Below are 27309 nucleotides of genomic sequence, written 5' to 3'. Positions count from 1 at the left end.
CATGCTGATCTGAGTCAGTTACCTTATTCGTCACTTCTTTATCTATATTTTGGATAAAAAAAAAAACACTGAAAACTTTTACTCTCAGCACTCGATATAACCACTCCATTCATCTTTCACAAACTGCAGAACATGATCAGTGACCGAGATATTTGATAAACCATCTAATTCGGTTAAATAAAATCAAAATCCAGCCATCGGATAAGTACAAAGGAGTACAAACCAAACCACTATCAATTTCCTGATTTTCCAAATCCTTCTCTATAAAGGTAATGTCAATAAAGAAGAAGGTTCGCCATGACAGGATTTATTTACTCACAAAAGCCTTACTTTGTAAATGGTACGGATAGCGCATAAAATAGAAGGGAAAGAGAGAGCTTAACAAAGATCGTGACCTATATTCCTTTCAGGAGGGTCGGCATGGATTCGGGTCAAACACTCACGAGCTGAAATGCAACGCTACGTTTTAGAAAATCCTTTGATGTGAATACATGCATGAAAAGTTTGTCAACCGAAACTGTGTCTGTTAAATATTGAATTTTGAGTGAAACACTTAATGCAAAAGCCGCTACGAAAATAAATTGAAGTGTAGGGAATAATAAATGAGCATTTAGAAAAAATGTAGTTACGCATGGGAAGTTAATAGATATTGTTTTTAGTCCTAGGAGTCGGAAGCATTCTAAAAATACGAATATCTTTCAGAGTGTGGATTCAGCAAGCAAAAGTATGTCGAGATGTCAGGAGAGCTTGAGTTGCATTGTGCATAAGAAGTGATCGCTTGAAAGTCTATTGTCCCCGAGCAGCATATTGCCCTACTGATGCACTATTCCTAGCCTAGAGAGTGCAAAATGAAACAGGTCCATTCGAGCTTCAGAACTCAAGCAAACAAAATTAAAATAACGAAGAGATTGAAATGACAGACGAAGACAAAACAACAGCAGTCATAACTATAATAAAAGGGATCTATGAATGATTCAGCAATGAAACGCTGACTCCATTGAGAATAGCTGACTGTGAAAATCTGTAAAGGCTGTACATGTCTGGCTACACAATAGCTTGACCTACATTCAGACTAAGTGAACGAACACTAGAGTATTCAGAAGTTTTAAATGCTCTAGAGACAAATATAAACGTTAAAAGGCTTTTGGGTCCAAATGGAGCAAAAGTAATTTCGCTTAAAGCGACACCGGGATACGAATAGGTTCCGGCAAGACAAACTTATTTTTTAGGTAAAGCTTTTTGGAACAAGATTAAAAACAGAAAGGTTATAAAAATGGAAAAGGTTTGTAAAAGATAAAAGAAACAAGATAGTAAGAGAGTTATACCTAACCTGAGTAGTATATTGATCGTCTGTGTATTCCAGAAATAGAAAGTTTTGCCAGAGTGGTGTCTGTTCCATTTTAAACCGACTATAACCGTTTCATGTAGGTACTTGTAGAAATAAAGACACAATTTTGACGAAAATCATGAAAAAAATTACAAAACAAAGCTCGTGACTAAACCTAATCGGGCTCTGTATAATCATTAAAAGATTCTGTATAATCACGATATACGAACAGCTGTAGGTATTGCTAACAATACTAGTAATGTAGTTAGGACTTCTTGTAGGCAGATGATTTTAGAGCCAAATGCACAAAACTTTATTCCAAAGTAGCCAACACCAACGTATTTAGTTGTCCTTATTTATGATAGACGATTTCTTGCAAACTTTTACGTAAAATTTAACAGACCAACAGAGAAAGTATGTATTATTAGAATCAGCGGAAAAATTGGGACAATGTCTCGTTATTCAGCATTCAATGTCTACAGAATGCATGCCATTTGGCTCAGGTCTTTTATTGCATTGTGTTCTTTCCCTGCACCAGATTTTTATTCTAAATATAAAACAGAATTAATTTTGTTATCATTCACCTACTCCGCATTATTGCTATGATATCATCTGTGATTTGTCTGACTAACTCATGACATTGTGTGGACCTTAGCTCGTATGGAAATCGTAGCGGCCTTGGTGGACTATAACGTTGTGATTAGATCTCACGCAATAAATCTCGTTATAAAACAAAAATACGGGCGCCGTTAATTCAGCAATAAAATGGTCACACAAAGTTTCAGAAATAAAATGTTTGTTGATGGGCACGAAGTAGGCAATTTTATCGTCGGTACCCATATCAAATGTCCTCGTATACCGACAAACAATCCTGTTTGTCGCAGTGGGGGTGCGAAAGGGGGTTCCGTTTCGCAGCAAATTGAGATTGGATGTTCCTTTCAACCGGCGTAATTGAAAAATGTAATAGAGGTTCCTCGTGTCGGAGACAAGGCACACCACACATCGAATTTCAAAGCTTTTCCACAAGATTCCACACTTTAAAGTATTGAACAAACATGGCAGAACTTCGTTACCTCGAAGTTGTTTATAAAGCGAAAATACTTCAAGTCTTTCAGTTTGACAAAGGTAAGCTTATTACCGACTTTGCTATCAAGTTCAAACTGTTTAAGAACAAAATTGCGATAACTTGTGGAACTCTGAAAGTTATCAAAACGAGATATTGTTAGCGGAGACAACATCTCACTTAGTTTGTGTGTCTGTAACTGAAGCAGGAAAAGTTTATTAAGTGTTATCTACGTGTCGCGGGTAATATAAACAGTTTGTACAGTGCAAGAACGGAACAGGAAGCCCCTTCGCGCTCGAATGCTTACAGAAAACGAACAAACAACATGTAATGAGAGTTTATTCAAGCTTTTTGTGCGGCCCTTTCGACCTTTGTGTAGGCATTGTGGCCTACTGAATGGGGTTACAATAAGAATTTAATTGAACAGCCGAGGAACAAGCCAAACACTTTCCACTCAAATCTTTGAATAAATCTTCTTTGATCGATCTTGACGTAAGCGGGCTTATCTCGAATTAACAGTTGATAAAATAAACGCGTAAAGATAAGAAGATCGTTGGGGCAGATTCCTTAATGGCCGTATTGTTCAGAGGGCGGCTGGTGGCGAACGTTGCCAGTTTTCCGATCGATATGAGGGGAGCAGGCACTGGCGGGGAGCCAACCACTAAAACACGGTAAGCCAGAGTTTACGTCGACGCTTTACAGCAAATTACAAACGCTAACTTTATTTATTAGTGTAAAAACAACATGGATAATGCTGATGACGTGGAGCACTCGAGCGATATCTGGATAAAACCAGAGCGAGCAGTGATAACGGTGAGAGCCCCCAGTGTCACGGACGTAATGTCTATTCAAATTAATAAAGTGAACGACATTGACACACGAGCGGCGCGATGGACAACAATAAAAACAGCGCTGGACACGAAACCGTTTCGTACGTTTGACCACAGCGGTACATGTGACTAAGAGCGTCATGAACTATTTCAGTTTAATAACATGCCGTCGCCGCAAACGTGACCGCCAGGTTAACTCGACAAATTGTACGTAACTAAAGTCCCAAATGACTAAAGGAAACAAAACACAAATAAGTCCCCTGGAACTGCATTGTTTTACTACCGTTTTAGGATTTCTTCTGAGAATTGTCTGTTGCCTCACCAACCGATGTTTTCAATAAATCAATGCGAGAATATAATCTATGTCGCATCTATAAATACAAGAGGTACATTACCTAATAAAGCTAGCGATGACAATGAAGGAAATTGTCACTTTTGGAGTCATCCGGTGGCTAAATTGACACCGCAACTACGCCTCCTCGCGACTTAAATCATCCGACCTGTGATAAATGACTAGTACGTCCATTATATACTCAGTTTCTCATGTTTACATTAGTTACAACATGATGAATGTTTTAATTTTGACATGAAACCACGCACACCCCATATTGATCGTACACGCATGTTCGCATTCCAACCAATTATATGAAAACGTGCTACGGAGGAAGTGAATCGTATGGAACTGACAGCACGACGGACGCAATGCAAATCTGTGGCGTGCCGGCGACGTCCATTTATCGTTTTGATCACGTCAACCCAGTAAGATCCATATCGAACACATACCAGACTCTGCTGCCCTGAACGAAGAGTTCAATTTAGATGTTGATAACACAGATCAGGGATATGCTTTAGATGCAAGGAATAGTAGGTCTTAGTGCCAAGATGTAGAGTTGGTATTCATTTTTGAAGAGTGGAAGGGTAATCGCGGTATAGACGGGAGACTGGTCCGGCAATTTGCCTATTGCCGAGTTCAATTATCGCCCCCCGCACTCATTACTGAATTAAGGCGAGAGCGACAGTAAATTTTGTGACGCCTCTGCTCTAGAATTGAAAGTACTTTATGTAACCGGTTCTTACCTGACTACAATGAGAGGCAACCATAGAATAACAGAGATTTGATGATAAAAAAAATCTTGATATAAATCGTATTCAAATTGAAGATAAAAATCTTAATTTGTCTAAAATTAAATCCATACAAACTTGACGACGATGAAAGGGAACCAATTAATAAACTATATATTGGTATTCTAATATATTTCGGCATAATGGTAGTAATGACATTCAATAAAGCTGCGGCGGTATCATAAACCGAGCGTGGCGATGTAATAAATTTAACAGCTTCCATTCAAGAGATAGCTTTAATACTAATTAATAAAACCGCCTCCGCATCGGCCGAAGCAATTAGCCATCCACATTATGATTCTAATGTCGAGAAAAACTTCGGAACTGCTAATGATCTTCCTTCTGGTTTAGAATCGTTTATCTGTCCCAAAATCTTTAAAACTGTTTTCAATTGTTATACAAATACTTTTCGCAATCGTTTTGCGAACAGATTTGGTTTCAGAAGTAAATATGTAACTAAACTCTTTAAGTAAACGAAGTACGTCACAGTATTTACAGATTCAATTCACAGTAAAGTTCTATATTAGAGAAATGAAGCGGATTTTCCTTAAACGTACGCCGATAAAAAGGGAGCTATTTAAATATAACCGGGTAAACGGATAGTTGGTGAATGAAAGGAATTGAAACTTTACATTAAGAACAAAGACCTGGGTAGAAATATTGATAGAGAACTTACCAGGCATGAAGTGCAGTAATGCAGCTGTGATGGGGTACAGACTAGGGCTGTACGTGATGTCTGGGCAAGCATAGCCGAGGACTGAGACCACCCTGTCTGCGACCGCCCGACCCTTGCGAGTCAGATGGTAGCCCAAACAGTGGGTCGCCTCCACGAAAGGCGGCAACATGATCGGCTTGTCCGGCAACTCAACTGTGCCGAACACCTGCAAAAGAGGAGAACACATTTAGAAAAGAAAAATGCAGTCAAAAGCTACTGAGAAGGCAAAACGCGTTTTAATATTTCCAAGATCCTATCTCTAAGCTCAAAATCAAACCTCGTCTTTTACGACCATGAGGAATATTGATGATAGGTAACATAACGTCATGAATAAATCCTCATATTGGCAACAGTGTACACTTTCATGAAAGCCCAAAATAACACAACACTGCCAATTGCAGCGAATCGATTATTATGTAACGGTGTCCATAATGTTTCCCAGATCCAACAAATACGCATTCTTGCGCCAATCGAGTACAGAATTTAGATTTTATATCGAATCAAAAGAACAATGTGAATTCTAAGAAAGATCCCAGACACGAGTTTATTTTTATAAGTCTGCTTATTGTTACAAGATAACAGGCTATCAACATAATAGAACACTTTATAGAGGGTCGTAGTATCGAGAAGTTTTATACAACAACACAAAAGAAAAACTTTCAGGCTCTTGATATCAAAGGAAATCGTGAATTTGTTTAGCATGTCGATCCGTACTAGATGTACGGAACGTTATTGAAGTTATCAAATATAGATGTTCCAATTTCTATGTCCAATTGATCTGGTAACTCGTTTGAGATCGTTCGCAGACCCAGCTGTTATTCGGGTCTGACTTTGTTAATGGGAAAATATTCTGTTGCTATTTTAAACTAGGAGTTAACAACCTCTTTAATAATTTCCTTATCGGTAACGATTTAATTACTATGGAAATATACATGCATACGCAATACGTTGGCAGCATTCTAAATGGATGCATAATAAATTATTTATATTCAATTAGTGATTCTAAAAGCGTGTTGGGCTTAAATTGTAACACCAAACACTGGTAAAGGATGTTTTTAAAATAGGCGACGTTAGAGATTCGCAAATTAGTGTCGTCGTATGAATTTGTTATCCAATCTGTCGCCGCCATGTTCAGTGTATGCGTGATTATCCACTTTGTGGCAAGGACGAGATGAACCGAGGCACAAATTATATATTTGAAGCTTGCATGATGGTTTAGATACATGCTACCTACGTTATTACAGCGAGGATAGATGAGAATGACATTGTAATGGAGGATTCTAAGTTAATGATTCGAATTCATACTGAAGAGGATAACGAGACTAGTGCTTGGATAGACGATGAGCTAGATTCAAAAACTGGGCGTGACCCGTCCATCGCAAATAAATGCGAAGGCATAGATGACGATATTTGTGCTAATGTAGATAATATGTTAAATAATAAGATAAATATTCAAAAAGTATAACGTGAACTAAGTTTCAGTAGTGACGCTACAATATTTTGAGGTTTCGTGATCGGATGTCGTTAAGTATTGGATACACGCGTAGAACTTTACTTTGCGGTAAAACTCCTTGAACAAGAGCAACTAAATTTGGTTTATGAGCGAAAACCAGTAGGTATGTCGAGATAGGGTAATATTGTTAATTTCTTTACGTCAGTATACACTGTCTTAATCATCGTTGTAAAGTAGTAATCCCCATGTCACGTTTCCTGACTACTTAATTATAAACAAAACAGTGTATTCTCATTATCATGTCTCGTACAAACATTCTTGGATCAATATTTTTGTACAAAAGATAAGAGCATCTATCGGCTTAGTTTGGTAATGAGTTTCGTTGATATTTTTATACTTTCTACAAAAAAATTGTAATATTGTTTGTGCCCTAGTGGAGTGATCCTCCTTGCATAAAAGCAGACAGCACATCAAAGGAATGGAATTTTGGAAAGTACATTTTAAAAGCAGGTTCAATAAGGTTGCTAATGATAAAACCATAACCAAGTATGACGTTAAACACAATGTGAGAACAGTCAAAAGTAGTTCACCGAACGATACCATTCTCAGGTGCGATAACGATAGAAAATAAAAACTAGGTCTGACCATTGCGTAAATTCGGAGAAGGCAACGAACCCAATGTTTGTAAATCGGACGTTACGATAAAATAAAATAAATACATGCTATAAACATTTGTCACCGGACCAACAGCCGGTCCCAGCAACGTGACGCCAACAGGCTATAATTAGACTATCAACAAAGCTCACCCAAAGGAAAATTCGGCAAGATTCAGATAATATTCGCGACAAAAATAATAGTAGCCTCTCCGGACGGTGATAATTTTAGTGCAATAATATTCCGTTTCATAGTTTCTCTGAAGAATGTTATTCGTTTGTTGAGACGAAATTTTTAGATTTTGTGCTAAATAAATAAGAGTACATAAGCCTAGAAGTATAGGTTCTGGCATGGATTATAAGTATCGGTAGCTGTTTTCATAGTTGGAAACTGCGCCAAACTATGCAAAGTGGAGTTTTAAATGCTGGCTTTATAGCTCGAGCCGCTCAAAGCTGTCCGCTCAAACAGTAAGCCGGTTCTATACAATGTATACCGAAGGGATTTGCATTGCATCACGTTAAATCAAGGTATCGCAAGAGGAAAAGCCGAAAGTCTTATTGAAAGTATTTTTGATAAAGAGCGAAGGAAAAGTTACATTTACTAATCTGATAGAAATTCTAAAGTAACTAATAATGGTATTGTTTTACACGCGATATAAAGAAGATTCAATAGAGTAAGAGAAGATGATGCTCATAAAATACACCCGAGACAAGGCAAACAAGCACATTATAACTTAGAAAGTATACGAGACAAAGTATTTGAAGAGCCTCAACGACTTTCACACATATATTAAAGCCTTCAGTTCCATCATTATTAAAGCCATAATGCAATATATTGTTGCAAGCAAAACTATTAGTTACAACGAAGAAGCCATACATAACTACTAGGAACGATGGTTTAACGACATAGTAATGACTATAAATCCTATGAATAATGCACCTCATTGTTTAGTTTTTCAATTACATGAATAATAATCGATTAAGTATTAAATCGTTGAATAGTAAGATGTATTCTGAGGAAATGTTTGTTGGTGAAGAGGATAACTTGAAATAAGTCACGAGATACGTTTGAATAATCAAGAGATTGGATTCAATGGAGGCGAAATTATTAAAATTGCTACCAAAAATGTAGTCATAATATTTTGTTTCACGCGCAACAAATTATTTTCGGTTACCCTCATTATCTGAATCAAATAACCTTAAAATGATGAAATGATACATTATGCTTCAGCTCAGTTTAAATTCAAATATAAATGGAATTTCAGAGAAAATTTAAATGAGGTTATAATGTAGCTCATTACAGAAATAACACAAAGTCTAAATATAACTGAGGTAGCTACTACAAAAATACACACTTTAGAATATCTCAGAATCTAGACAGAGATTATGAATCCAGATCACAGTATTGCAAGAATAAAATCCTTAGTGATATTTAACCATGAAATGGGAGAATAGGAGTTTCTGAAAAGCCTGTGGACAACTCCGCTAACGTATGAATGGGGTATTTATTATTAGTGTCGCGTACTACACGTCCGGGGATATTGAATAATGAATGTCGTTCGCCAGTTTTTGTCCACAGGACTAATCGGTTAATCTGTTTGTCACGAGGACGGTGAAAATTCTCGGCGCTATAGTAAAATTAAACTTGTGAAAACAAATGCTAGAGTTGCAGTGTTAAAATAATTAAAATGTGCAGTATAACATTGTCAACAATCGCATTGAATTCGTTGTTATGTCTACAGATCTTATTTACAACTATTTGTATTTTGATTTCGACGTCAGTTGTTATTTAATTCAACAAACATTACATTTATCCTCAATCTTTTATTAGATCGTACGACGTCAATTTTTTCAGATTATCATGTTGCGCCGCATCGCGTCAATTAATAGCTGTGAAACGTATTATTAATTTCATACAAGCTCACGTTTCCCCCTAGATAGAGAAAAAAACCAGCTTAAGAAAAACAGCAGTCATCCATACGCGGTTCGCGTGAGTGCCACGCCCCCACCGGCAGCGAGTGTGCGCGCGCGCCGCCGTCCTTCGCTCAGTCAAGGCCGCCCACGCGCTTAGAACGAATACGCCAAAACCTGATCCCAGCCTGTTTTGTTTATAAACGAAGCCTCAAAACAGGTTCTGCAACTTTTTGCACGTGATCTCCCGTGTAAAACATTAAGCATAACCGTTGCTACAAGCATTAATTTTCTTGTTGATGACGGAAAATGATTACATAATTATGAAATATGTAGCGTATTCTATTGATAATTATGCAAAGACGTAAACCAAGTAGCAGAGTCAATTTGTATGCAGTCACGTACTCGATAACGATAATCTTAGAAATTAGGTTTTGAACAACGAACCGTGGAAAATAAAATGGTTGGCATTGCTGATATTGAAATTGAACTAAACGAATTTGTTTCTTGGCATTTACTCGCGGCTTGTAATAATAACAAGAAGGTAAATATAAACAGTATGTTTGTATTGCCAATGAGCTGATAGTATTGAGGTCGTGGCGCACGTGGGCCCATGGCTCGGGTTTTACACTGAATCGCACTACATCCAACGGAATCCAACTCTATATCTGTTGTGTTCAGTTTCAATATGCACATTTGCATTCAACCTTGATGTTTGACATGTATAATGTAATGAATTATTGAGTGCTTTCAACGAGTCCACTGATATAGCCATCGCGTTCTGACGCACTGTGCTAAGTATTGTTTTCATAACTGATATCAATCCTGCCTGGATTTGTGTCATTTTTGTAACAGATAATTGCAAATATGCATGTTTTTCAATTGAAGCTTACAATTTTCAAAAAGGACACAAAATGATGCATAAGTAATATGGCATTAAGCATTCCGAGAAACGATTGCTCAAGATGAATGAGAAGACAATTGGTCAATTGTTAGCTTGACACGAATCATAAGGTGTATTGTATCTGAACACGGATTATAGGTACATGTGCGACAATGGGCACGTGCGTGGGCGAAGCGTTAAGGCCCTAATTAGTACAGCCACAACCCGACGCGACCTCTTGCCACCGGCAATCAACGCTTAATTGAATAAAGTGGGCCGACATGAGCCAAATTGCGAATTTGATGCGCTTTATGTAAGGCGTTTGATGACGGCTCCACTAACATTACATGATTATATCCAAAGGCCATTCATAACACCGTATTCTGTACAACTGACAACATAATGGTAGTAAATTCATGCATAAGTTTCAAGGGACAAAGGGCTGCCGTCAACATGCCACAGTGGCATAAATATGTAAATGAACTCAGAGGATAAGGCAGAACTTTTCCTATATGCCACTGTATAAATAAATACGCGGCCACTGTTATTCTCTCTTGCGAATAAGATCGATGATACTATTTTCGGCGGAGCAAATCCACAAGGCGGATTCCGTCGGAAATAACTCCGTGTTTTACCATCGTACTGTGCGCGACTGTAAATCTTTCTTGGCTATAAGTCGATTGTGAAAAACACTCCTGTTATCTTCGAGGCTAGTTATAAGCATAGAGTAGATACGACAATAAAGCACTTAGGGGCCGGTGGTATAATTTAAAATGTAGTTTAAAGACTAAAGTAAAGAGATATAAGACAGACGTGCCAGTTGAGAACGCATAAACTATTGAGAAGCAGAGATACTGGCGTAACATTCGAGCTGCGCGCCGGCATCTAAATGACACATGAATGGACCAGGGTTGAAGAGATTGATTTACATAAATACAAAAAGTAACATCTGGTACAAGACGCAATGAATACACAGACGCCATGATGTTTCAATATCACGACCAGTGTTTTATATCTGCTTATTTAGCGGATCGCAAATATAATTAAAAATGAAAACGTAGCTACCAGAATAACAACGTTATTTATACGGCAGATAAGGAAAGAGTGTTTCACTTTCGTATACTTAGCCATATCACAATTATACAAAACATTTTAAATCAGACGAGTGGCACTCTAGAGATAATGTTTAAATACACAAACATGAGTTTGGTAATGTGGGCATATTCCATTGGCCTATTTCGATAGATCACATAACAACAATAGGCATGATGACAAATTTTTAAATTCCTTTGTACGATGTAGGCATACGTCTATTTTATATGAAAAATTATTAATTTTAAGAAAATGCGAAGTTTTTTTATCAAATAATTGCATTTTTCTCTGTCCGCTTTGAATCCGGCGCGAAAACGCTTGTCAGTGTCATGTCGTCACTTGTGACGTCACGACTGAAATTACAAGACGCAAGTAAACAACGCTCGTGCAATAATTAAGTTTTTTGTGTTATTAAATATGAATTCGAAAGTGCATAGGTGTTGTGGGGTCCCCCAGTGTAAGAACACATCCAAAACAACTCCTGATAAGTTATTTGTGTACGTTCCTCACAATAAAAATATACGAAACAAGTGGCTTAAACTTGCAAGGCGAGATTCAAAAGCAATATTGCCCAGTGTACAACTTTATTTTTGTGAAGATCACTTTGATGTAAGTCATTACATAGTTCTCTAGATTCTAACATAGAAGTTTTTTTAATTAAACTAATACACTTACATGGAAGTTTTTTTAATTAAACTAGTATACTTACATGGAAGTTTTAACATTTCTAAATTCAGCTGAACAAAAATCTTTATGTGATGCCAAAAACTTTCCCATATCATAATGATATCAATTCTAGGCAAATTAGCGCTGTTTGCCTTGATAAATCCGGGCTCCATAACTCGTGTTATAAACAATTAATTAATTAAAAACAAAGATCGCAGTGGAAGTTCACAATAACGAAATGTGACGTTCGCGCGCTTTCGCGCGAGTCGTTTTGAGAGATGACGTCACGAGCTCTGATTGGTGTTCAAGATATCATGGCGGATTGCCTTATTTCGTAATTTTATTTTATAAAAATACATATTAATCACATTATTAATAAAGAAAACAATGCGCGTTTTATATTCCAAGCTTCAAGTTTAATTTAATAAATATATTATTTTAATGATTTTTGATTACTGTCATCATGCCTATTAGAAACGAATGTGTCATAACAGAAGACAATTTCCGTATCTAGTTTGCAACTGCTGTAAACAGTGTTGATTTGATAACCTCGTGTCAAGCCTTGTTTACAGTACCTAGTTTGATTGATAATGTGATATGAACAAACGACCCGGGGTTATCTGACGAATAGAATGCTCAAATATGCTCAAGTATAGTTAGAGAAGAATTATTTTTACGTATTAATCAATTTGTGTAGGTCATCGGTGTTGACTTACATAGTATTTTTAGTATGATGATACATGGGAAAGGTTTGAATGTGACTTGTGATAACCTTTCAATGTCAGGCGTTATCATAAGCTAAAGAATTGTTGTTTTGTATAAAAATGATGAGCTTTGAGACGATAATTTCAGGAAAGAATTTGTTGAAATAACTAATACTGAGGAAAGAGACGAAGTTTGGCCAAAATTGCCTATTACTGAAACGGGTTTTCGGAAAGTGTTGTAATCAGATCACTGTGGCCGCTTAACTTTTCGCCAAGTTTCCAATAATTTATACGCTAGCCGAGATAGGGAACTTTCGGCTCATTGGACAAATTCCTCGGTAACTAAAATATGAATATCACACGATGTAACTAATTAAAGTAAATGAATTATAATTTTTACCTGATAAGAAAGATAAACAAAATGAAAGGGAAAAAGCCTGCGTAAATAATCCTAAAACATCCAACCTTTACAAATTCATACTAAACAGAACATATATATGTTATTCTAACTCTTTGCTTATGATATAAATATTGGCAGTGTTCATACGATAACGTACTGAAATAGATCGACCTAATAAATAGGAAACGAGTGTGTGCGGCTCCATTGCGCAACATTAGCTCTGACACGGATGTGAATGTGCCCAGATTGTTGCACAACGCACGTTGGAATAAACTGATAATGCACCTGTTAGTGTTTTGTTTACTAAATGTTTCCGCGTCCAAAATATTGATGAGTAAATAGAAGACATTGTTGTAAAGTTTACAAAGTAAACAAAGACTATGAATGCCACTTGGACGCTTCTGAATCCAAATTAAACAGATGTCGGAAGGTATGAACTTTAAAAAGCGACTTCAATTTGGCAATGCAAACAAAATTTTATTTATTTATTATAAACCACACATCCTGTTACCAAAAGCTTGGGATTAATTCGCACATTTTTATGATATGGAACTAACCATATTTGTACAGTCAATGCATATGTTAATGCATCCTCTATCCTCCGAGCCTTTTTCCCAATCATGTTGGGGTCGGCTTCCAGTCTAACCGGATTCAGCTGAGTACCAGTGTTTTACAAGAAGCGACTGCCTATCTGACCTCCTCAACCCAGTAACCCGGGCAACCCGATACCCCTTGGTTAGACTGGTGTCAGACTTACTGGCTTCTGACTACCCGTAACGACTGCCAAGGATGTTCAATGACAGCCGGGACCTACAGTTTAACGTGCCATCCGAAACACAGCCAATGGTGTCTAAGATATACTTAGAAAGTACGTACAAACTTAGAAAAGTTGCATTGGTACTTGCCTTACCTGGGATCGAACCCGCGCCCTCATACTTGAGAGGTTGGTCCTTTACCCACTAGGCCACCATGACTCACATCGCATATGTTAATTCATACGAAATTAAAATATTCTAGAAACTTGATTTCTAGTGATCCATCAACTTATGTTCGGGAACATTTAAATCATCGGTATATGCTATACATTACTTTTAAGATCTTAAAAGGAAGTTGCTATACATTACCAAAGAAGGTAAACTAGATAAAAACGCAACACAAAATAATTACATGCAAATAGAAAGCAGCATCAACAATCAAAACGAAAAGAAATATTGCGAAATCAAGTGAAAATGTATGCGTAATTAACGATATTAATAAAGAAGAGCATAACAAAGGAGAGAAACGCATAATTCTTGATAATATTCAAAACATTGTGACTGGAGTTCGGAGACCTTAAAGGCAGAAGATAGTATTAATTTATTAACTATAGCAGCAGTAAACATCTTGGTGACGGACAGTGTAGGTGATAATGATACAATGATAGGAACAAAGTTCGATTTCAACAATTACACAGTTATCACATCATATTTCGTATGTTTAAGTGCAACTGTTCACGTTCCTTCGTCAGATATAGTAAGATTTACGAGTACAGTAGCTGTCAGTTTTGAATAGTTACTGAGTTCAAAGGTAGCTTCGGGTTTTTACCCGATATTCAATTATTGAGTCATTTGTTACGTTAGTTAATAATACCGAAGATTGTTCTTTTATTGTTAGTGCAAGTTACTTGAATATTAGTTTTACCTGGTTATTCAATAGATTTTACTTGTTAGGTGTGTTCGAATACTGAATCTTTTATTTAATTCTCTATTGGTGCCAGATTGTCAACTTCGCCTACAAAGTGTGTCTCATTGAGAGATTGCGAACGAGCTAGTATATTGACTTTGTTTATTAACTAGAACCGTAATGAAGGGCACAAACAACTCTTAAGATCTAGAATTTTTTATATGTATTAATAATTATGACAAATCATGATTCATCGAATTGAATCTAAAGATGTTGTTTTCAACACGGTACCGATCATTACTATTTATGTCTTGTTTTCAATAAGCAAAACTCCTCTGGATTTCTTTGCAATAGCCAATGTCTTATTTTCTACAATCACCTCAACATTAACCAAATCACATGATCTTTTTAAGCTAGATATTTATTATTCATCAACTGCAACGAAAAAACTGTAGAAAAACAACATTTACGCAGCAATTAATCCAGGCTTCTACAAAAACAATTTACAAATGCATTTCTTACATAATAAAGTCAACATTATTATTTAAGTATGCACTTTAACGATCACTTATGCGTTGCATACATTATACGATAAAACTGCATACGATAAGAAAGAACGTGCCTTAGAAAAATGCACTTGGGTTAGGTCGGTAACAACGAGTATGCATTTCAGCATAATGCAGTTTTGTATTAAGATACATAGTATCAGCTATCTTGCTGACAGGTTAAACAAACCGTTTCAAGTTTTGTACAAGTAAAGCGAAATATGAATAAAAAATGTGTTGTTCCTACAGTTTTATGTGAAGGATTATGTTGTTGCGGACTTGCAGGTAAATAATGTAAATATGTATCGATAAGGAGACGTATCGCCATTATATTGGTGTCTTCAATTTTAGTAGTACTGCATTTATGTTGATGACTTTATTATTTTTCATGAACTGTTCCAATTGAATTTGGGGTCTTCTAATTTCAGAACATTTTACATGAAAATACTTAGAACGTGTTATGAGTTGATGATCGGATCTTACGAAAATAATCCATAGTTCAAATTCAAAAGTTTATTTCCATCAGTGTCTATTATGGTTTAACCAGGTTAATGATTCACAAAAAAAAATAACAGACCGTCACTGTTCCATTCTTTGTCACAGTATAACTATATTGAAAGTTAATTTAATTAACACCCATCGTTTAAGAATAATGAATTTTAAATTGCTCTGACAATTATTAATGAGCGCCTATTCTAGCCGCAGAACGTGACACTCAAGTCTAATGACTCAATTTCGGTACTAAAGATGCTGAATCAGTTATTAATAAAACATTTCCATGTATCTTTATTAATAGAAATCCACCCAGATGTGATACAGATCATTAGATTGTATAACAAGTCTAAATATAAAAAGAAAAATCAATTTAATAATACATCTTGAAGAAAAACTCATATTAAAAAGCCTCGTGAAATATATTGCTTCTAACATTTCCAGTTTGGTGTTCAGTGAGCCAATTTATCAGATACAACGAAGGAAAAACATTGTTATCTATTACACAGATGTATTTAGTTAATAAGACCAAATAACAAGTACAGAACACGAGGCCAAATATCCACCTTTCAGTGAACAAAACAACAGTCTAATTTCCGTTTTAAGTCTAAAACTCAAGGTTGAAGATGAAGAAAAGAATGAACAAGTGAAATTGAAAGCTAACAAAGGTCTAGTGGATTAAGAAGCAATTAGAGCACAAGGAGAGAAAACGGGAGCCGCTCGTGCAAAACAAATATTCAACTGTATTTGTCAAGATGAAAAGCACACAGTAGCTCAGAAACAGGGGAAGATGTGAAAGCAATTATCGATACATCGCCAAGCTTTAATCGAATCCCAACTGAATAGCAGGTCGCAGCACTAATTAGTAGGAATTGCATAAACTCGATTAGGCGGACAGGACCGCAGATGCTGTGGTTTCACGCATTCGAATAATTCTACGATCAATGTGGCTCTAGCATTGGTGGCACTTTAGGCGTGCCTGTAAAATGCCATAGACATTTCCGTTCGAATCTAGAAACGAGGTTTAATATGCGAGAGTTGCTTAACTAGTTTTAAGACTTAAAAGGTGCTTGGAGAATTTTTGATGCAAAAAGTTTTTGCCGAGTTTACGGAGTTCTTGGTTATATTGTTGAGTGAGCTGAGTCTGGATCACTTTAACGTTATCCGCTTAAAGTTTCAAAGTAAACAATAATAATCTCTAATAACGTTATCTTATCGCGCTGTACGTATATCGCTTCAATCCGTATCCACAAACACCGCCGTGCACAAACTATTCACATTTTCATTCATTTCTATTCCTATCGATTATTTTCTTTAGAAACGCAGTCGATATTTCGTTTTTGTATTTTCGTCTCCTCGAGTAGTTATTAAATTAGTACTTTACACAGTTACTCAACAGTTTCTGCTCTGACTCCTGCAATTTCTATTTTGAGCGCAGACATAAATTCCATATGCAAATAAACCTGTTTTTCTGTGTTAACATCGGAACAATGGGCGTTGCGCAAATCAATAATACTACGATCGTTTTAAATACCATTTGTTCTAACTAGATGAGTGAATTAACTCGATAAACGTTCAAGGTCGGCAGGGAGTGCGTGCGAACTCTTGTAAGTGCAGGAAATAGGCTCTGTCCGTCTGTCTGTATCTTTGTGTACTTCCTGTGGTCGCCGTTCGGCTTAGTCATTAATATTCTCTGGTCCGCCGGTTAGATCAGCTGACTCGATGCCCACAAGGACGTGCCTCCTCGAGCGTGTAATGCAAGTTGTTTTCACATGTTTTCGATTCAACTTTTTGCTCAACATAGTTTGTCTTTCTTCCAAACCTTTGTTATTCTAGGTCCCAAATTGTATGTATTTGCGCGACACAAAAGAATGATCCTCTTTATACGCAACAACATCCGTAACTGTACTTAAGTATGCAGGTCTCGGATTTTTTCCTAAGTCATTGTTCTTTAAAACATGAGCTCAGAATGGAAATACATACATCAGTTATATTAAATAAAATATTGATGTTCTGCTCACGTGACCACAATGCAAGTAGCAGAAGGTGAGAAAAACAAAATGGTGCTTGTCTATTTTAAGACTTGGCTCTCGTCCATCGCGCGTGCGGCTTTACCTATGTAAGTATATCAATTATCGGTACGATATGATTTTATGTCACATAAAATCAATGTTGGCCGTCAACTGACGGTAATCTTAAGTATTCATATAACAACTCATATAAATATTATCAAAATAAAAGTCACTCGTGATAAGGTGTTTACGCGAACGACAAGGATGAGCATTTGCAACAAGAATAAAGATGAAAATAGGCTAATAAAACTCCATAAACGACGTCGAAAACGCGTAGTACAATTCTTGGATGGTTTTGACACGCCTCTGACGTCTTACTGTTACTGTTACAGCCTTTTTATCGTCCCACTGCTGGGCACAGGCCTCCTCTCACAAGGAGAAGGATTGAGCTTTAATCACCACGCTTGCTCAATGCGGGTTGGTGATTTCAGACTATAGTCCAGGTTTCCTCAAGATGTTTTCCTTCACCTTTTTATCAGCCATTGGTGTCCAAGATATACTTAGAAAGTACTTACAAACTTAGAAAAGTTGCATTGGTACTTGCCTGACCTGGAATCGAACCCACACCCACATCTCGAGAGGTTGGTCTCTGACGTCTTATCAGCGGTTATTAATCAGACGCACGACTTATACGCAAGCGCTCAAACCGCAGCGCTGACGAAGCTGATACTCCCGCAAACTTGATTAAAGACGGCTCATTAAGAATTGGTGCGTTTCCAAATATCCCAAGATAAAAATAAAAATAATTCCAATTAATACTGCACCGATACTAAGTGATATTAATCACAATGTTGGCTCTAATCCGACATTTAGTCATAATAAAAGTAATTAAGATATGAACAATGAAAATTCATTAAGCAAAGCCTCTTTCAAAAACTGGGTTACCTGAGTAATTTTTCCTCATTAGAGAAAACTGTTTTTGTTGAGCCTGAAAGATGCGAAAATAAGAAGGGATGATCCCCTAAACTTATTACGGAGTTTTCCTAAATCAAGGATTCTATTTGACTAAACATGTAAAGCTCTACCCTCTGAGATTTAATTAGAGTCGTATTTTAATATGAAATAGCGGAACGTTGGGCTTTCGTCCGTCATAATCGGATTGGGTGTAATGAGATTATGGTCTGACGCGAGACGACTGACTAGCGCTTGTATTCAGACTCCAGAGTAGTGTTGCCAGACTACGTAACAAGTTAAATTAATGAAGCTAAATAGGCAACCAGTGAATGCAAACCCGAGGGTAGAAACAAAGGTCCGTAACGAACAATTTCGACAAAGAGATCGTTTAGCAATTAGACCCGAGGGCACAATAGAACAACCCAAGCATTTGTAGTTATCGGATTCGAGAGAATATTATTGTAAATGAAAAGATTGTGATCGTTAGTTTCTATTCCCATCTATTCATCGAGTCCATAAATATCTCGTGTTTACAATCAGATAGTCACATCAAGGCGTAATGTCTAGGTCATGAAGACCACAACGCGAGACATTCGGACACTTTCGTCGGCTTTCTCCGTCCTACTCGCACGTGTGGTAATGACGGATAGCGATATCGTTGTAAATCCACCGTTATCGGTGAGTGACAGCGTGTGACGGATTGCGAGGTCAAGGCGCATATGTCGTTGGCACTGCACCAGAGTTCACATGACGAGTTCTTGCGAACGACCCTCGAGCGAATTTCACGGATACCTAAAGTCTCGCACACCGTAATGATGTCGTAATGCCTAATTACATTGTGTCCCTTCAAGAAGCTGCTCTGCCTGAGAAATGTTGCGCTAATTGAGTAAAATGTCACTTGAAAGTGGTTAATGGTGTCTTACAAACATTGCCAAAGTGCTTCATGAATCCTTATCCTTACTAATATTATAAATCGGAAAGTGAGTTTGTTTGTTTGTTTGTTTGTTTGTTCCGCTTTCACGCCGTAACTACTGAACCGATTGCTTTGAAATTTTGCAGACGTAAAGTTAGAAGTCCGGATTAAATAATAGGGTACTTTTTATCCCGAAAAAATAGATATTCCCGAGGGAAAACAAAAATATTGTTTGCTTGATGGATGGATTGTAGATGGCGTTGTGTGTCGTTTAAAACAAGGTAATATAAACATGCAAACGAATATAAACATGTACATTTAGAAGCTAAATGATACGATAATGAATCCCCGAAAATGAGGAATTCCCGAGGGATGATGTACAATTTGTTTAATCGTCTAAACTGTTTTTTTTTTACATCTACTTATATATTGCAAACGAATATGAACATATAAATTTAGAAGCTAAATGATACGATAATGGATCCTCGAAAATGAGGAATTCCCGAGGGATGACGTACAATTTGTTTTATTCCACGCGGGCGAAGCCGCGGGCGGAAAGCTAGTTCTAGAATAAATGTTAATCTAAATTGCTAATGTAATGATTGTGTGACTATTGCATTTGTAGCTACGTTGTGGCTCAACCTTAAGACGAAATCGAACAGAATTGGATGCTTCAAATGCCTGAACTTGCCGACAGATATGAACAGCAGTCAAACTGCGGTCAAGGGGATTCAATAGTCACCGTACTGTAACCGCAGACAGTTTTACAATACAAAGCCTATTCTGCAATGGAGTTCCTTTTGTGAATTGTATGGGTGGTTTTATGAGTCATGATTTTCAGCTCTCAGTCTAGGAAGATACATAATGTACCATGAATGATGTATGAGAATATTGCGCAATACTAGACTACTGTAAGGTGTTGTTTTTATTGACAATAGGTTGCTTCCAAACGACATAAAAATAAGAAAAATATTTACTAAAAACTGCTGACAATCTCAGAAAAACTACTAACAAAATACCCGAAACATGAATAACACTGCAATGTCAATACATAAACATTGCCAAAAAATCGGATATAACGATTTGAACAGTTCCAAGTTTTTCGCTATGATGTTATTGAAAAACTAGATCACTTGGATCCTTGCCTTGCACGGCACGTGGAAGTATCTGACTCACCATACGACATCATAAATACGCGAATTACATAGAAGACTTTGAAGTCTTGACCTAACACATTCATTAAACTTACATGTTCGACCAAGGCACTGCGAAAATTTTCCTACTGGGAATAAACAACACTGGAACTGTTGCCAAATATTCGCATTTGACGATAACAACAAAACATACACTAAGATGTGGGGTATGTAATGCCTCCTACGATTCGGAGAAAACCGGAACATTTGGCTTGCTACCTTAGGAGGCACGTGGACAGTCCATTGAATCATTTCACTCACTGAGCATAGCACATGTAGTACCTACTCCAGAAAATTCGCTTTCATGGTCGTTCCCAGAATATATTGGGATTCCCAAAACATTATTGTTTCAATACGATCCTTTTAAACGTTTAAGACAGTGAAGGATAATTTAGACTTTTAATAAAACGATTGATTGTGAACGATATGGTTTCAAGGAATTGACACTGCCAAAAGGAAAAATAAAAATGGGCGACGCTGTATTTTGGTGCAATGATTACTTTGGTTGACTGATATATGAACTTCAAATCTCTATAATATACCTAATATAGTTATCGGCACGGATATTGAGCTCTCGGCGGAAGAGTGGGGATCGCTTTGCGCACTGTATACATAAGGCAATAAACCAATAAATCGCTTCTGCGCAGATGAAGGTCAGGGCTCAATATCCGTGCCGATAACTATAATTCGATGTAAATAAGTAACTCGTAAACACTCCTAGAAACTTTCCCATCATCACACAGCTACCAAATCTTTGAAATCGGAAACAACGCAAGATCTTGGTCATGAAATGCTTCCTCCGTTACTGAGAAAACCGGAACAGTTGGCTTGTTACCTTGACCAGCACGTGGATCCCTGTGACTCATCTTACTAACATTGAAACACGTTTTGATGCGACCAACATTTGTCACGGGAATAAATTGGGTCAACATTAAACAATGGGGATTTCGGAGAAATTGTCAAGTTGTTTTGTATGAGATTTTCACTTGCGCTTTCTTGGAAGAATTTCTAATGGTGCTTCATTTGTTTACAAGAATATAAACACGCGTAATTATGTAAATATGTGGCGCCTTTCCAAGTTGGGCACACGTCTTCGATTGGATCCAACATGGATGAATGAAGCAAGATTTTTCGGAGTCTTCTATTTTAGGAGATAAAATAAATCCGGTTGTTACTGACACTTGTTGCGAAAAGAAAGATATTGGATTAAGCTGAGCTAAAAGGCTTGTCAAACCAAAGCAACAAGTTACTTTAAAAGATTCTTAAGATTTATTTTTTGGTGGAATAATGGTTGTCGTATTGAATATTGGACTAACAGAATAACTGCTTGTATAATCGTGTCAATGATTACTTTGACAGTAATTATTAAGTAATTAGATAAACGTTTAGATACCATTAACGGCTTTTGGACAACTTTGGTGAGCGAGACGATGTGAAAAAAATATTAAAAACTAAGTTAGTTTATAAATGCATCTGAAGAATCCCTTTCACTTATCTCTTCAGGCTTGACACGTATAATATGGAAATATAATTTAGTTAGAATAAATGATATTACGAGTGTTAGGATACGTGATGGGAATATAGAGGCTTTGCTGACCATTGGAGTAAAAATTACCATAACTCTATATTCAGTTTATGACTAAGCTAGACGTTCAGAAAGCCATTAAACCAAATACTAAAGTGAACCTACTCAGTAAAACACTAAAAAGCAATCATCCACCGTGGAAAGCTCTTACAATGCAATCGTTAAACACGCCCACATACGCGTGCCGTGCGTGTGAGGTACCGGCGCGCGCGCCACGAAGGTGAGCAAGCTAACTTGAAGCTGTGCCAATCTCTTACGTGCATATTAATGATTCCTTGCATTCACTACCCAAAAAATCACAACTTTTTGTCAAAACAACAATATATTTTCTTATTTTTTCTTAAGTCTAAACATAGACTTAATAAACATCGCAACAAGTTAAAAACAATAAATTGACGCTACTTGTATTTGTTAGCCACAGCCACCTGTCGTATAATTAGTCTGCCATTGTTAGGCCGCCGCGGCTAATTAAGATGCGCGAGAGCTCCCATTGTGACGCGAGGATGCGCGAGCGCACGTTGATGTCGAACACAAGGACCCGCGCTCTGATAGACAGGCCTATGACTCGAACAAATTTTTACTAAATAGACGTTTAAGTACGTTATATTCCACATGACACTAATACGTAGCCTCGGCGGCAAGATTGACTTTTTATTGACAACTTCACGCACATTTCAGTTACAAGGACAAGTTGCGCCTGTGTGAGTGGGTTTTGTGGTCAACAACGGGCACCTGACTTGAATAACGAAGCGCTCGCGAGTGTTACTTGTTGCCAAAGAGAGCACCTGAATAAAAACGCGCCGAAAACTCACGAGACCTTGGAGGGGACGACGCCTTCTTATCTGGGGGGCGCACTATGGGAAAGCCCCATACAAGGCCGTCTCAAAACCGTTTCACCTGAAAGTCATTGTTATGGAGTAAAACTAATTAATTAATTTAGTCTTATAAATGAGCTTTCTTTTCTATATTTTTTAAATTATTTTTTGCTAACCTAAATGTATAAAAAAAGGCATCAAAGCTAACCCATGTTCAATGATGTGATTTTAGCACAATACATTACTACAATTCAACGCCACATTACTCGAAAGTTTTTGATATAAATGTATAAGTATTATACATTTTTGAAATGCTTATAATCTCCTCATAACGTTTCTTAAATAATATTATGTATAATAAATAAATAAATAAAAATTAACCAATGTAGTTTAAGATGGTATAATTTTCGGGTTACTTTTTTTTTTAATGAGACTTACCCGGTTGCCGCTGTTTGCCGATGTCTAGATATTTGTTGTATTACGATCTTTATACATTAGTTTACACAAGGAGAAAAAAAAAGTTGCGCATACTTGCGCCTTTTCTGACACGGTGCCAAAACATATCGCGAGATAAAAAAAAATATTTTTTTCCAATATGATTTTACTTCTCACATAATCATCTGTTATCTATTGTGTCAAATTGATAAAATGGTCATTACAGTGATGAGTATTATTAATAGTTATTTGTGGTTTTGATATAGTTTTGACCACCTTATATGATAAAATATGGTCACTTTATCTATTAGGGTCAAGTTAAAAACAGGTTATGGGAAGAATGCAAATATTAGTTTCTTATCTTTTTGCACATAGCACTATTTTATTGGCCTATAAAAGAAAGGCGAACCCTGAAACATCCACAGTTGTTCGTCAGAAATTCAGTTGCTTTTAAAAAGCAGTTCAAACCTATTTTCAAATATTCACAGAAGTTATCTGATTTTAAATAATGGGTGAATTTGTTTGTAGTAAACGAGAGTTGTGCAATTTGTTGATAAATGGGAATAATATAGAAGACTACTTGCATGAAAATTTCAATTTGTCACCAGACGATATGGCTACTGTGATCTCCTACATTCAAAGAAACTTGGTGTCTAAATGTAACGAACGCTGGAGAAATGCATCCCGGAAAAGAGAACGCTTTGAAAGTAAGAACTTCGACTGGTTAAATGGTGAATTTCGTGTTCCACTGGAGTGTCGAGTCACAGTTAATGACCCTAATACATCTGGAAGCAGTGCAGGTGGCAGACCATCGAAACCATACGAAGCATCTTCAGAAAAAACAAAGAAACGAAAAAACATGCAATTAATACAAGAATACGGATTGGAGTGTGTGCTCAATGCATATACTCAGGAGTTGCGGTCTATGGGTGAGACGGAGGAGGCCACAATTGTTAATATTATACGAACTGCGCCAAAAAATGATAAGAAAAAGTTTCTTAAATTCATAACTGAGAACCCTGAAGACGTTACACCTTTTACAAAGGAAGAAGCACTACGGACATTTATTGACTTAGACCTTAACAAAGAACAGTATGGGAAACTTCGAATTTGTTTGGCATGGCGGACAAAAACTGCTCAGTGTTTCCTTCTTATCCAACTTTAGCCGAAGCGAAGAAGATGTGTTACCCACCAGATTCGAGCATAACCATTACTAACATAAGTGCAAAAGTCAATCTGCAGGACTTATTGGATCATACTGTAGCTCGTATATTACTAATTGGTTCAGTTTACAAAAACGGTTTAAGACAGTTGAAACTATTCTGCAAATGGGGTTGTGACGGGTCATCAGGGCAAAGTGAATACAAGCAAGTTTTGCCCGAAGAAAGCGATTTCATATCAGATGCGAACCTTTTTATTGCTTCACTTGTACCCATTAAACTCATAGATGTGACAACTAATATCGTTATTTGGAAAAATGAAGCTTGCTCATCCGTAAGATATTGCCGACCTATATTAATAGAATTTGCCAAAGAAACTCCTGAAAAAACCGCGTCTGTTGTGGCTGATATCAAAAATCAAATTAAAATCCTGTCCCCTTCCATGATAAATAAGAATGGTGAAGTAATTGAAATTACTCATGACCTATTTTTAACCATGATTGATGGTAAAGTAGCACAAGTTTTAACTGAAACTCCTTCAAGCGCTTCTTGTACAATTTGTGGTGCTACTCCTCGGCAAATGAATAACTTAGAGGCAGTTAGGACACGAGATGTGAATGAAAGTTCATTTCAATATGGACTGTCAACACTACACGCTTGGATTAGAAGCATGGAGATGATTTTACACATTTCCTATAACTTGTCTTTCCAAAAGTGGTCAGCCACTACACAAAACAAAAATAAAAAAAACAAAGACGAAAAGAAAAAACTGGTACAAAAGCGGTTTAGGGAGGAAATGGGACTGCGAATAACGGAGAGGGTAAGCACTGCGTCCAGATAGGCGGGTCAGAGACGGCGAGGGACTCCGCGCTGGGTGCGCGAAACGCGGCGGGTTCTATGTACATCGCACTGTTGGCGCGGGGCACATGCTTTCGGTGCGCGCGCGCCGCCGGCACTGCCGCCCGCCGCCGCAAGCTCGCCAGCCTCCGGAAAATGCGATAGCGCGCCCCAACACTGTCACACTTCCATTGTTTATTTGACCGTGTGACGTGCGACCCGGTACAATAGACCAAACGTAACTTAGTTAGTTTTTCAATTAAAATAAATGTTTACTCTCAAGGACAGTGTTACTTGATTAATTCAGGCTGTTGAACTTCAATTAATTCATTTGTGGTTTACCTGCATTTATGTGCAGTGTTTATGAGTTGCATTATAAGTTCCTATTTCGAAAATCTTGTACTATCATAACGTAGTAACAAACTGAAAGTTTCATGAAAACTAAGTAGCTACATACGTCAAGTAAACAACACGTAGATATCACACGATAACAGCATGAACAGTCGTATAAATAGTACCAGAATCAAAGCAAAACGCAACATTTTGGCCGGGAGCCAATAAAACGAAATTTTCGTATTGCATACGTAATCGCAGGTTGAGATTGTGAGCGAAACGAAATAAATGAACATCAGAGGATACGCCCTTTGCTCGACCTGGCATACGATCTAAATACCTCACGTGTTCCGTAGAAGTAAATAAATCAAAATTACTGTATACCTGAATCGTTAAGAGGGCAATGACACGGAATTAAAAATGTACGAGTATTGATTATCCATCAGGCATTGAAATAGCTCTGTATAACTCCATTTAACGTAAACCACCGCGTGCCGTGTAACTACTATGTTCAGGTAAATTGATTGATTGCGTTACATATGTTCAAACAAATGTGATATGGCAAGACTAGAAGTTGAAATATTAGGAAGGTTATAAAATTTTAGGAACTGTTTATGAAATTATTATTCCAAAATTATTTGTAAGTACAGAAGCGACAAGTACTAAAGAAATCAATTTAGGGCCCATTTCTACACAATTTTGTGTGTCGCGTAGGCAATAGAAAAGCTTTTAGGAGGTTAAATTCGATAGATGGGAGTCAATTTTCTTCTGTACCCCGCACTGACGTTGATAAATTGAGGATTGAACGAGAACATTTTTACCACTTTGTACGCTGTGAAAATGTCAAGAAAACCATAACGAATACACTCTATGTATAAACATAATACATTCGATTTGAAAAAAATTAAAGAAAGTGACTAACAAAGACATCAAGAAAAAAAATCCGACGTCATCTTTTAAATTGCGCTATTTTACAGATAACACAAAAAAAACTATAAAACCCAAACGCATTTCACGTCAAAAACTACTAAATACTTTAGTTACCGTCCAAAATAAAACTCCTTGGAAAAAATAACGTGACGTCACAAAAAAATCCAAAACATATCCAGCCAAGAACTACACAACTGACCAAAAAAAAAAATCGTGACGTCACAATTCTAACTTACAAACCAACATGGCCGTTTATACCTGCAAGCTGCATTTGAGTGTTAAGTAAACAAGTGATAAGCCGAGGTTATCTACAATGCAGTCGCCGACCAGCCGCTGCGATTGATAGACCGTAGACGATTTATTTCAAGTTATTACTTACTTAGTTATTGTTAAGTTTAACTTATGTGCAATATATTGTAGATATACCTGATTATTATGCAGATATTTTCTGATGTATTTCCACGGTTAACTGTAGGTAGACTGTAGTGGTTCCAGATGAAGTTTTCATTTTAAAAAAAGATTGCTAATTGCAGATTAAAACTGTGTAAATGAGTAATAGTAGAAAAATCTGTAAATGTTATATTATAATTATTATAAGGCAAAGAAAACAAGTATTTTTCCTTC

At 37.0% G+C, this 27309-nt stretch overlaps 1 protein-coding gene across 4 annotated transcripts in view; it reads right to left on the bottom strand.

The window, feature by feature from the left end:
- Nucleotides 1-5259, bottom strand: part of LOC124646373 (GTPase-activating protein skywalker) — a 44071-nt gene extending 38812 nt beyond the window's left edge. For all 4 annotated transcript variants that reach the window (XM_047186506.1, XM_047186507.1, XM_047186510.1 and 1 more), the window contains exon 1: nucleotides 5019-5259. In XM_047186506.1, coding sequence (XP_047042462.1) covers nucleotides 5019-5244 — 226 coding nt within the window. In that variant the 5' untranslated portion in view covers nucleotides 5245-5259. The remainder of the gene's footprint in view (nucleotides 1-5018) is intronic.
- Between the last annotated feature and the right edge of the window lie 22050 nt (nucleotides 5260-27309).

The sequence above is a fragment of the Helicoverpa zea genome, chromosome 3 (genome assembly GCF_022581195.2).
Source record: "Helicoverpa zea isolate HzStark_Cry1AcR chromosome 3, ilHelZeax1.1, whole genome shotgun sequence".
In the NCBI taxonomy this organism is placed as follows: Eukaryota; Metazoa; Arthropoda; class Insecta; order Lepidoptera; family Noctuidae; genus Helicoverpa; species Helicoverpa zea.
Note: the sequence above shows the minus strand (reverse complement) of the source record. Positions and strands in the feature narration are given on the sequence as shown.